At 38.5% G+C, this 13,446-nt stretch overlaps 1 protein-coding gene across 2 annotated transcripts in view; it reads right to left on the reverse strand.

Annotated features, from left to right (window-relative positions):
- Nucleotides 1-13,446, reverse strand: part of ntrk3b (neurotrophic tyrosine kinase, receptor, type 3b) — a 235,569-nt gene that overhangs the window by 178,175 nt on the left and 43,948 nt on the right. For both annotated transcript variants that reach the window (XM_080885052.1, XM_080885051.1), the window contains exon 3: nt 9,708-9,779. In XM_080885052.1, coding sequence (XP_080741178.1) covers nt 9,708-9,779 — 72 coding nt within the window. The remainder of the gene's footprint in view (nt 1-9,707; nt 9,780-13,446) is intronic.

Consider the following 13,446-nt stretch of genomic DNA (forward strand, 5'->3'; position numbering starts at 1 on the left):
TTTATTTTTCTAAAACTAATACAGGCCACTGCAGCAATCACAACAGACATGACCAGTGTATCCATTTCAAATAAACCCAAGACTATGTGGAATATTTTCCTCTTGTTGTTTAACTGTATATGCTGCAGTACATGTCACCCTCAACAACAGGCCCATGGATTTTTTTTTAGCTAAGTGTCATACATGTTATGAAAACTACAACACATGCAAGCATGCATTCTTCATTAGCCTAATGCTTCTGACTAAGGCATCAGTTACACAGGTCACCATGTATCATGTTTCCCAGGGGATCTCCAGTCAATAGGGAAAATTGTGCATTTTGTCAAAGTCGAGAATGTTTGCTTTTAAAGTAAAAGTTGTGCGCTGCTGTTGGAAACTCCTGCAAAGCACTTGTTAACAGGTTAGGGAATACACAGTTTTCTCTAGCAAACAGTGGTTACCAGGGGGGTCACAAACCAGAAGAAGAAAGTTACAGTAAAGTGCAAAATGCATCCTGGATAGAAACAACTATCTATTGCTGATAAGAAAACACAATCTTGCAGCATGCTAACACAAACCTAGAAGAAAAGACTGTGAATGTTGCAACAGCTGAATATCTGCTGACCCCAGCAAAGCAACGAGAACCCGATCTTCAACAGGTAACAGAAACAGAATTCTTCTTGAACATCTACAGTAGAGTCACAGTTGAAATATCGTGTTTGTGTGCTCATTATCTTTGTATTGGTGTGTGGGACTGTAGCCTAAAGTATATATACCATTACAAATATAGATATATTAGATGTCGTTACATGGTAATTATATAAGAGTGCACCTCAAGCGGCGTTATAAGTTAAGATAAAAATAATGAAATGGGTAGTGTAACAAATGCCTATATTCAGTGATTTACTAAGTAAAATTTTGTATGTCATGTCTATGCGTTTTAGACTTCCCCACATCATTTTACAGTATTTACTGACACACTCAAAAGCTGCGGTTACAGGTGAGTATTGTTCATGGCGTGAAGTGAAGTAGAAGATGAATAAAAAGTCAGCTATGATAATGTGATAATGTGTCATTCATACATTATTTATAGAATAAGTGGCTGCCTAGAAATATTAAAACAATCCTATGTGGTGTAAAATTAAGAGGAGAAACTGCCAAGCAAATTAACTTCTTTTGGTGTATGGTTGTTGCATATTTATCCATACATTGGTGAATGAAACTGAGCTAAGTGTGGTAACACACGTCAAGGGTCATCAGGGGAGCAAATGCTGGACATGCATGTGATGAAATATGGAGTCAAGACGTGACTGCTTGTTTATGAAGCTCAGAATATCAGCAGGCATTGATAACCATTGACTTGCTGGCACCGGAAATTGTCATTATCTGCAACAACAGTGCAAAATATTACTGATTGTTCCTTTAATGTCCCTTTGTGGTACTTAAGAGGATTGAGGCCGTTTCATGAGTTTCTCCAGCCACAACAATTGGTGAGATGGGATTTGCTGCTGCGTCACTGGTGCCACTGAGACAAACACAGTAATATGTTTACTTGATGAGTTGTCTTTTTGAAGACAGATATCCCATAGAGATATTCTTAAACTGCTTCACCAGAGGAAAGTTTTTATGTTTATCTAAATAAAATAGAAACTTGTTCCAATAATTTGCACAATCAGCACATTTTCCTGAACTGATTGGGCTGAGACTTCTGGGAAAAAGCCCATTACACTCAAAGCCTTTAGAAATTACAGAACTGTATACCTCAACTTGAATATTGACTAATTAAAAACTGCATGTAGTAATATTGTATGCAAACCATAGCCACAAGTTAACAAAGTGCCCATAAATTATTAATGCATTCTGTTACTCCTTTATTATTGCTTTTGTTTCTAAGTTTGAAATATCAGAACATAGTAAATAAAGTTAGATGTGCTGGTAGGAGTATTGCGTTCCAAAAGTAGCAGACTAACACGCATTCATGTTTAAGGCCTATTTTCTAAGCTGAAGCAACCACCTAAGAACTGTGACTTTAAGTGAATAAACTGGAGAATGGTTTTATTGTTTTTATATAATAATCAAAGAAGCCTAATAAAAAATGTAAATATTTTAAAACTGTTTTGGTGTATTTGTTCCTTTATAGTTCCTATGGTTTTGCTTTTGCCATATGACAGAAAGAATACTTACAAGCATTTAATACAACAGCGTTGCACACTGAAGTGCTAAAGTCCTCTAAGTGCACACAGTTGAACAATTAGCAAAATCGCATTCTGGTCCATGTCCTCTCTCATCCACTAATGACAGAAGTCCTGTCTGGTCAGCTTTAAAAACTGATGTTACACTCATGGGTGGTACTTTAACATCTGTCAGATCACCATCAAAACAAAACAATCGAGCCACTTTAAACGAGAGGTTGTGCTGTTGGTGTAGAATGCTGATTAGTTTGATCATCTTCTGTTCTACTTTTACTGCAACTTCAAGAAGCATCCCTGCTGTTTTTTGTTCTGAATGCACCAGCACAACCAGTGAGTCATTTTGCAGGATTACAACCTAAAAATCCTTTGCAAAAGGAACTTTAAAATCCTTATCAGGTGATGCTGATGTGTGATTTTCTCCACTGCCCTAAATCACATTTGCTATATGAAATTTAACGCTTGATTACTCTTTTCCCTAATTTTGGTTTGCTGATTTCAACAATAATATCTATTTTGTTCTATTTTGCACATAGCATGTTTCACTATTAGCACTTGCAAGTGTGATCCAGATGTTTTTTTGCAGCTTTTTTTTTTCTTTTTTTTTTTTTTTTTGCTTGGCATATTTGTGGGCGACCAAGACAAGCCGAACTCAAAAGCTTGGGTTTCATATTCCAATGGAATAAAGGGAGCCACTGAAACACTTTGATGACTGCTACTTCTATTTAGTCAATATTTCTGGATACCATTCCAAAACCAAATAATCTCTTACTTACCCTAACCTGCCATCAGCAATGAGACCAGTAACACATTTAAATGAAATACCACCTCCCATTGTTACTGGCTTAGATGAGGAGTGAGATGAGTATGATGATGTTTTGTCTCCAGATGCAAAGTGATGAAGATTTGAAAAAGTTGTCTTCTAGTACCTCATCTGTCAGAGCTAAATGATTTAGTACGAGATTTTGATCTGCCAAAGGAAGCAACTGAGTCGCTTGGGTCTAGCCTCAGCGAGGAAAAACCTCCTTGCTCTAGCATCTAAATTTTCTCTTTATAGGCATCGTGAGAAGGATCTTATTCCATTCTTTGAAATTGATGATGACTTTGTCTATAGTGGGGATTATGAAAATCTTTTGAGAGCAATAGGTTGTGAGTATGATGCAGATGAGTGGAGGTTGTTCATTGACAACTCAAAAGCCAGCCTAAAATGCTATCCACTTTGGGATGGCAGCAATTACTGATTGGTCATTCTGTCCATTTAAAAGAAACCTCTGAAAACATGCAAATTGTGTTAAGGAAACTGAAATACAATGAAAAAAAAAGTCATTTGCATTTTGTAATAAAAGTGTATGTGACTGAATTTTTTTATTGGTATCTCTGAACTCAGCATCATTGAATTAGGTTATCAGATATTAACTACAGTGGTTTGCAAAAGTATTCGGCCCCCTTGAACTTTCCCACATTTTGTCACATTACAGCCACAAACATGAATCCATTTTATTGGAATTCCACGTGAAAGACCAACACAAACTGGTGTACACGTGAGAAGTGGAACGAAAATCATACATGATTCCAAACATTTTTTACAAATAAATAACTGCAAAGTGGGGTGTGCGTAATTATTCAACCCCCTGAGTCAATACTTTGTAGAACCACCTTTTGCTGCATACAGTCTTTTAGGGTATGTCTCTACCAGCTTTGCAGATCTAGAGACTGAAATCCTTGCCCATTCTTCTTTGCAAAACAGCTCCAGCTCAGTCAGATTAGATGGACAGCGTTTGTGAACAGCAGTTTTCAGATCTTGCCACAGATTCTCGATTGGATTTAGATCTGGACTTTGACTGGGCCATTCTAACACATGGATATGTTTTGTTTTAAACCATTCCATTGTTGCCCTGGCTTTATGTTTAGGGTCGTTGCCCTGCTGGAAAGTGAAACTCCGCCCCAGTCTCAAGTCTTTTGCAGACTCCAAGAGGTTTTCTTCCAAGATCGCCCTGTATTTGGCTCCATCCATCTTCCCATCAACTCTGACCAGCTTCCCTGTCCCTGCTGAAGAGAAGCACCCCCAGAGCATGATGCTGCCACCACCATATTTGACAGTGGGGATGGTGTGTTCAGAGTGATGTGCAGTGTTAGTTTTCCGCCACACATAGCGTTTTGCATTTAGACCAAAAAGTTCCATTTTGGTCTCATCTGACCAGAGCACCTTCTTGCACATGTTTGCTGTGTTCCCCACGTGGCTTGTAGCAAACTGCAAACGGGACTGCTTATGGTTTTCTGTTAACAATGGCTTTCTTCTTGTCACTCTTCCATAAAGGCCAACTTTGTGCAGTGCACGACTAATAGTTGTCCTATGGACAGATTCCCCCACCTGAGCTGTAGATCTCTGCAGCTCGTCCAGAGTCACCATGGGCCCCTTGGCTGCATTTCTGATCAGCGCTCTCCTTGTTTGGCCTGTGAGTTTAGGTGGACGGCCTTGTCTTGGTAGGTTTACAGTTGTGCCATACTCCTTCCATTTCTGAATGATTGCTTGAACAGTGCTCCGTGGGATGTTCAAGGCTTGGGAAATCTTTTTGTAGCCTAAGCCTGCTTTAAATTTCTCAATAACTTTATCCCTGAGCTGTCTGGTGTGTTCTTTGGACTTCATGGTTTTGTTGCTCCCAATATTCTCTTAGACAACCTCTGAGGCCGTCACAGAGCAGCTGCATTTGTACTGACATTAGATTACACACAGGAGCGCTGTATGTAGTCATTAGCACTCATCAGGCAATGTCTATGGGCAACTGACTGCACTCAGACCAAAGGGGGCTGAATAATTACGCACACCCCACTTTGCAGTTATTTATTTGTAAAAAATGTTTGGAATCATGTATGATTTTCGTTCCACTTCTCACCTGTACACCACTTTGTGTTGGTCTTTCACGTGGAATTCCAATAAAATTGATTCATGTTTGTGACTGTAATGTGACAAAATGTGGAAAGGTTCAAGGGGGCCGAATACTTTTGCAAGCCACTGTATTTTCTGGAAAACAGAAGATAGTTTATTTTAAGATGAAGGGAGGTGTAATCATAAATCTGACCTCACTGACCTCAGAGGCTAGAATATGAGGCTTACTTAAAAGTTTCACTCACCAAACAAAGAAAGAATTAAATAAATAACAATAGGAGAGGAAGACCAATAAGATGAGAGTTACAGTAGCCAGTGTTGGACATAACCAAGGTGTGAGCAAGGATGGCAATGGGGAGTGAAAAACTGTTACATTTAGACAAGTTGGATTTGATGCCAATGAGGAGAACTACCGTTTTATCGATAAGGCTATTTGAGAAGATGAGAGCAGGTGTGATAGTGGTAGTAGGTTTAGTAGACAGGTAGAGCTGGATACCATCAGCACAACAATGGAAAGTAAGAATTAATTTATCTATGACATGACCAAGATAAAGTATATAGATGATAAATAAAAGAGGCCCCAGGGCAGATCCCTGGGGCACTCCAGGAGTAATTAGAATTGAGCGGGTTTTGAAATTTGAGTTAAATGAATTGAGTGCAGCTGAAGAGATACGATTTCTGCCTGCGAAGTAGTGTTCAAGACCACAGAGTGGAAACGCAAGATCACTACTCAGTGTAAGGTTTATGCCACAGCTGCAATTAACAGTACTGGTAATTACTAAAATATTTTTTTTTTTATGTTTCTGTAATGGTTAACCCATCATATGCCCAAGCACTTTAATCAAAATCATATTATGATATGATATATTGTGATATGTAATTATTATTGTTATCCCCTAATTGTTATCTACTATTTTTTCAAATATAGTGTTTTTTTAAAAGAAAAAAACAGTAAAGCACATTATTATGTTTTGATTAAGATGCCATATTAGTTATTTATTTACAGTGATGAACAGAAAAAACATGTTTTAGTGTTTGACTGTTATGCTTGATTCATTTCTGACTCACAAGTTTGAACTTTCCTAATAAATAATATCACTTTTAGTTTTTATAGATTTCTAGTTTTTCTATAGTTTTCCTATATTTTATTTCTATATTTTTCTTCTGTCTTGTTTTTATGGCAGGTGGTTAAATTTGTTAAGCACTGTAAGTGTCAGTAATACATTGATTAAATATTTTGTCTCATCACCACCCCGCCATGCTGTATAATTTTTGGGTCACACTTAGTTTACTTATGCAATGTTCAATTGGAAATCTTTTTTTTTTTTTTTTTTTTTTTAACTGTACCACTAATTGTCAATTTTTCCAGCATCAGCTTGATGTTTAAAATGTAAATGTTATGACAGTTTGTTGATTTCATGTTTATGTCTTGTAAGCACATTAATTCAAAGTGCTGCACAAATATTTGTCGATGTTACACATATTTAATACTGGAGAGTTAATCACATTCTGGAGCCTTGCACAGTTTATATTTACCTACATGTCGCTCAGTTGAAGCGCTCGTCTTAATCGTCTTAGCAGAAATTAAGGACTGCATGTGTTGCCCAAGGACACATCAGTAATCTGCAGGGCTACTGAATGCATTGGTTGCTCATGGATAAAATCTCTTGGACCTCTGCTATGAATTGCAGAATCCCACTGATGAGAATAAAGCACTCTCACAGGCTATGGTATATTGTGATTAGGTTTATTTTGGGCTCACATAAAATATAGAGGGCCCACAGAGGTCATCTCACGATGACAACACTGATGCTTTGACAAGTGCTGTTAGGAAAATAAACAATGCCACAGGAAAGGATTTTAAATATAGCTAAATTCATTTCTACTGAAAGAGGTGGACACAGTTCAGACCAGCATGGTTTAAAGCTGTATTATACTTTTACTAGCTGTTATAAAGATCGCTGTTGCTGTGGGGTGTTTTCAGCAGCATTTTTCACTTCATATAAGACACTGCATGCTCATACAGCAGTGTCTTGTCAACTACAAAGTAGCCCTGTCCTAAAGTACCCTGCTTTATTGCTGATTTTAATCTAGATGTAACCATTTGTTAAAAACAAGACATGTTTATTAAATGAACCATTAAATTAGAGTTTGACACAAAAACTCATAAGAAAATGTGTTTACTTAGGTCAAAAATCAAGGGAGTACTAAGATGATTTATTATACATATAGACTTCTTTTTACAGCCACAGGTATCAGACCTTACTAAGTTAAAGCAAATGTGGAAGGTGTTTGATGCGCCGATCTGTTATAAATGCACATAATAAGCTAGTTTATAACTTCGCTACACATGGGAATGTTTGGAGGATCCACTTCAGCAGATATATCCAGTGTGCTATCAATTCCTTCAATTTCTGTTATTTCTGTTTTTTCCATCTGTTTTGTGAAGCACTTTTACAATTCATGATCAACTAAATTGTACAAGCTAGAGCTTATCTCAGCTATCATTGGGCGATAGGTAAGGTATGCTCTGGACATGTCGCCGGTTTCACAAGGCTTAGACCAAGAAGCATCATTCATGCTCACATTCACGCTCACTTAACCTAACATGCATGTCTTAGGACTATGGGAAGAGGGAGAACCCACACAGGCACAAGGAGAGAACATAGAAACTCCCTAGCCCTAGCCAGCGGGTTTGAAGCAAGAACCATCTTGCTGTGAAGCAAAGGTACTAAACCAGTGCAACCCATGTCACTTCTATCGTGTATCTTGTTTGGATTTGGTATGGTTAAAAAAGTAAACACGATCCCACTTCTTTGTATTGATGTGCTCGTTTTCACCAAGACATACTGTAATACATGCAAAATAATGGACGCTACACGTCTTCAAAAACAGAGCAGAAGAATACTGATTGAAAAGAGAACATAACTAGGGTGGGTTTTAATTACAGTCATCACGTTTGTAGCACACGGGATTAATGATATCTTCGCTGTGACTAATTGAGCCTGTTTTGGCCTGAACATGTGATGAAGACAATAGCTTCAATTCTCCTCACAAAGCAGCAACCAGTTGAGTGTCTGATGGCTTGGGCTTTGAGCAGACCTGTCTGACACAGACATCAATGAGGTTGGTCTTCTGAGGCTAAGCACAGGCATAATAATTAATCTTCTTTGACATCATCATCCTCAGAGTCACCTAGCAACTGTCCACCTGCATTAACAAGAGCACAATAGAGGCCTGTCATGGACTGCCTGAAGTGGGGGTGTTCAGTGGTTGGAATCCAAATGCCTCCATGTAGGAACAGTAGGAATGTACCGGAGGCTAAAATAACATGATCAACACTTGCTTTTTTGGGTTTTTAAAAAAAAAAAACTTGTCAAACAACATTTTATAGATTGTTGGATTGGAAACGTAATAGAATTTCAAAATATATTTGGGACAGGCTTTTTCAAGACACACATTAATTAACACATCTCTGGTGAGATTTTGATGTTAGCTCAAATTGTTTGCATCTTAATTATCACTGTGGGTCTGAACCTCACACTCATTTATTTATATTACACCATAAGTGAGAATAAAAGGGAAAGAAGCATGAATATTCATTCACCTGTTCTTCTTTTATGTGTTCTACACCTCTTCTATCTTTTTTTAGTCCCGTACCACTGCACAGCAATTATTTTTAGCGGGAGAAATGGAGGAAGAGGTGAGAAGGTTACAATCATTTATTTGTTTTCGGTCTTGTGTAAGCAAATCCATCTTCTCGAAAGAAAATTAAAGTGAAGGCAGGATTTAAATAACTTTCATTAAATGTTGATGGGCTCGATTAGCTCAACCAAACACCTAACTAGATAAAGACACCAGTAATGTCAACATTTTTTAAAGCAGTCTACACACTAAAAAGACAAAAGTGTGTGCACCCAGGAACTCACACACATACTCAGATGCCAAAAAGTCAGCTTGTATGACAGCATAGTCCAACCAGTATTTTTCCGCCTCAGTAACAGGTATGATTAAGTTCTCAAATGAAAAATGCTGCATTTTTAGTTTCCATATTATGAACTGCTACTTGCTGTCTCTCTCTCTCTCTCCCACACACACAGATTTAAGCCTAACAGCAGTCATCTGCAGTAGAAAAGAGACCAAGCTGCCTATCAGTCGATGACTGGAAATTGCAAATGGCAGCGTGTTCAGGTAAAATACTGTGAGTGAGTTCCTCAACGTGTTTACTCCTGGAAAATTGGGGAATAACAGGCTGTCATATGGTGACACATCAGCCTTTGTTAAAGAAATTACTTTGCCCAGCTCTCTGATGCTCGGCCTCCTGGACAAATTGTCCATTTGGCGAGTGCAGACTAAATGGAACTGCGTCTTCGGCATGCTGCTCTACCGAAGCACAAAGAACCCGGGGCAGATAGGAATCCAATTATCCAAAGCAAATAATGGATGTCTCATTTAAGATGTGCAGCAGTTGCGACAGTAATGGCAATGCCACAATTTTCCTGAAGCCAACCTCTATCAATTGCATCATCTGCTGTTTAACACTAAGTCATCTACAGCCATACAGCCGACTACAAGCTGTCAAACGTCACATAACATAATAAATCTTTTCATGGCACAGGAAACATGGTCTCAAAGATGGAGTGTTTACTCACATGGTGCTTAGGTGCGGGTTCTGAGCAAACGCTCGAGGCTGGATAGACTTCAGGTTACAATTCATGATAGTTCTGAAATGAAAAGAGATCAAATACAGATCAGACTGTGTGGAAACCTGCGAAAAAAGACATTTGTTTTTTCCTAGTATGCTCACATGCGACTGTATGCAGTCCATTTCAAGTCATTTTGCATGTTTGTTTTACCATTGCAGTGCACTGTAACAAGAAGGGTTCTAGCTTTTCCAGTTTTTCATATTTAAACATTTATCTGTATTCTGGCACACCCCGCAGAGCTGACAGCCAAATGAAAATTCACTTTGATGCGCCATTTGATGAAAGATTTGTGAATTTGTGTGTCTTTACTTTGAAATGACTGAAACCTCTGGTTAGAACATGCATTCCCTCCTTGTGTTAACAGTCAAATTAAACTAATACTCATTTTGCTGCGGACCCAGTGGATTCTTCACGACGACTCCAAGAATTCCCAGCGTCCCAGTTTGGAAACCACTGTTCTGGGCTACAATGGTAATGACTTCTAATCTTGTGATCACAGATGTCTCTTTCCAAAGACGTCACTGACGTCTTCAGTAAGCGCCTCATAACGCTGTTGGCGCCAATTACCTTCTACAAGCTTGATCATGCCTCTGTGGTGTTTGGCGAGGATGCGGTGATTCATTGCCCACAAGTTCCCAAAGAGGGGCTCTGGGACCTCAAAGGGTCCTTCAAAGAGTTTAGGGGAATTCCTTACAAATAGATTCCCTCACAAAAAATGAACAGCAATATTTCGACTTCTATTTCATATCCATTAAATTAGCACAACCATATACACAGATGACTGTACTGCTTTTGCTTTTGTCCTCCCAGCAGTAATGACTGGAGCAAAGGCATTTATACTCAACACAATTATCTCCTTAAACAGCAGTGAAATAAATGGAGACATTACAGGTGAATGGGGTAAACATTTACCTAATGGATATCACCAGGAAACTTCCCCAGTCGATTGCTTAGGTGAAAATGATGTTTTGTATTAAATACATTCAGAAAAGAATCTATGTTTAAATATGCAAACAAGATATTATCTAAAACTGATTACATATTTCTTGCAGAATGGAAATCTGTAAATGAGATAAAGTTTGATCTAAAGGTTTCTACAAAGTAAATTTTGGGGTGTCACTATCAAAAGGCAGAAAAAGCAGATTTTCACCATGTAACTAGAAATACATTTAACATTAATTTAATAATATCTCCATTAACCTGCATACACAGAAATACAACTGGAAAGCTGGGTTTGCACGTGTGTCACTGAAGTGGTGATTTGTGGCTCAAAGTATGAAGAAAAGAATTTTGAGATAGTATGATTGAAAATTATGGAACACAAAAAATTTCACATATTTTTAAGGGGAAAAACCCACAATTTTCCAGCGAATCTTTCACCAAAGATATAGTAAATGGACTGGCACTCGTATAGCACTTTTCTACTCTCACTGAGCACTCAGAGCACTTTTTACTACGAGCCGCATTCACCTGTTCAGTGCTTTATTCTATGCCTTTGAGTAGTGAATGTGGATGGGAAGAAAACATCCAAAGTAACCAGTGTAATCTAAAGCATGTGTGTCACCTTAATGTTTGCTAGATTTGAAATTTTCAGCTTTCAGCACACTAAAACATTTCATTACATGAAAAATAATGCCGCAGGATCATTTTTGTTTTCATTTATTATATTTTTTATTTTATTTTATCACTTAATTAAATAAAACCAAACTAAATGAAAGGCAGTAAGAGCTGACCAAAACATTTAACCTATATGGGCAAGAGTACTGGACCACCTCGACATTACACCAGCAGAAGCTGCTCAGCCAAAGAAACCTATACCATGAAGTTCTCAGCACACACATTTTTTTGCTGATGTTTATGGCAGAGGAGGTCTGTAAGTACAGCGTTAGTTACTTTTTCACACTATTCACTTCAGTAAACAGCAACCCCATTGTGTAACTTTATGTGGCTTTGTGGCTTAGTTAGGTGTTTCCTAAATGCATCCACTTTACAAAATTACTACTTACAACCTATTGTGTAATAGGGGAAGACATTTCACAAACAGACTTGGTGCAATGATGGCATTACAGTACTACGCTTGAATTCATTAAGCTCTTTAGAATGATCCATTCTTTCACAAAGCCTTAAGCAGACTGCATAGCTAAGTGCTGGATTTTGTATACTTGTGGCAATGGGACTGATGTCACCTGAATTAAAAAATTAAAAAGCATGCTTTTTTTTTCCATGAAGTGTATAAATTATGGGTGCTTTAAACCTATCTTGAACATGTAACTGTCAACAACGCTTCCTTTGTGACATTGATGAGGCAGCAAGAAATCTACTGTAAGGTGTAGATGCCTGTGGAAGATGCAAAGTAACAACTGCATTTGCAGAGTCTGGTAAATGCAGTAAACATTACACCAGTGCTGTTTTTATCATATTTGCTACATTGCAGAATAATCCGGATTATACTGAGGCTAACACTATGGTAGCTAAATAATGAAAAAGTGCAAACAAAGTAAAGCATGGTTTATTTTTCAGATTCTTCCTGATTCTTTTCAGATTCTATTGACAGCATCTTAACCAGCATCATTAACTCATCACCTGAAATGATTTTCAATATAAAGCGAGTCTTGTTAAAAGTTAAATGGTGAAGTTTCTTCAGTTTATGGTGTGCTGACAATGTGTCGGCATACAGCCAATAACTGCATTCAGACACTTTACTAATCCATATTACATCCAACACCTGAACTTAGTGAAAGCAAACAGACTATTATTATGTAATGTCAATATACAGTGGGGCAAAAAAGTATTTAGTCAGCCACCGATTGTGCAAGCTCCCCCACCTAAAATGATGACAGAGGTCAGTAATTTGCACCAGAGGTACACTTCAACTGTGAGAGACAGAATGTGAAAAAAAAAAATCCATGAATCCACATGGTAGGATTTGTAAAGAATTTATTCGTAAATCAGGGTGGAAAATGAGTACCGTAATTGTCGGGCTATAAGCCGCTACTTTTTGCACAAGCTTTGAACCCTGCGGCTTTTAGTCAGGTGCGGCTTTTCTATGGATTGTCCGTGATTTTTGTCATATCGTAAGACGATTTGTTTTGTTTGTTCCGCTGTTGTACGGCACTACGTTGCCTGGCGGAAGGGCATGTGATCAGACACACAGTATCTGGGTTCAAGAGTGGTATGTTGGTCACGTGTCCATCCGCCAGGCAACATAGTGCCGTACAAGTAGCGCGAAAAACAAACTTCAAATTAACGCTACGCGTTCAGCGGGAGTCGTGGATGACGAGCGGCGATAAACTTGCGAAAAGCAAGTTATGCTCAACTCCACCGGTGGAACCTGACAGCGTGGAAAAGTGTGAAAACATCCACGATCACCAACGGATTTTGAAGGGCTGCACTGCTGCATGATGGAGAGGAGGACACCGCCACGGCCCTTCTGAGGGTGTTTGACTCTGACACTGACAACGAGGATTTCTTTGGTTTTGTAAGTGACAACGAAGGAGAGAAGCTGAGAGTGGATGACGAAGCCATCCTGAGCCTGTTCGTATCCGACACTGGAGAAGAGGACTTTGGTGGTTTTAGTGCGCAGGAAGATGGTGGTGAATGACTGACTTTTCTTCTTGTTAAAGCCGTGTCACTGCACCTGAGCCTAAAAGGTAGTCTGAATCTATTTTTCTGGTGTGCTGTAGGT

This window comes from Rhamphochromis sp. 'chilingali' (genome assembly GCF_963969265.1).
Source record: "Rhamphochromis sp. 'chilingali' genome assembly, chromosome: 6".
NCBI classification, from domain to species: Eukaryota; Metazoa; Chordata; class Actinopteri; order Cichliformes; family Cichlidae; genus Rhamphochromis; species Rhamphochromis sp. 'chilingali'.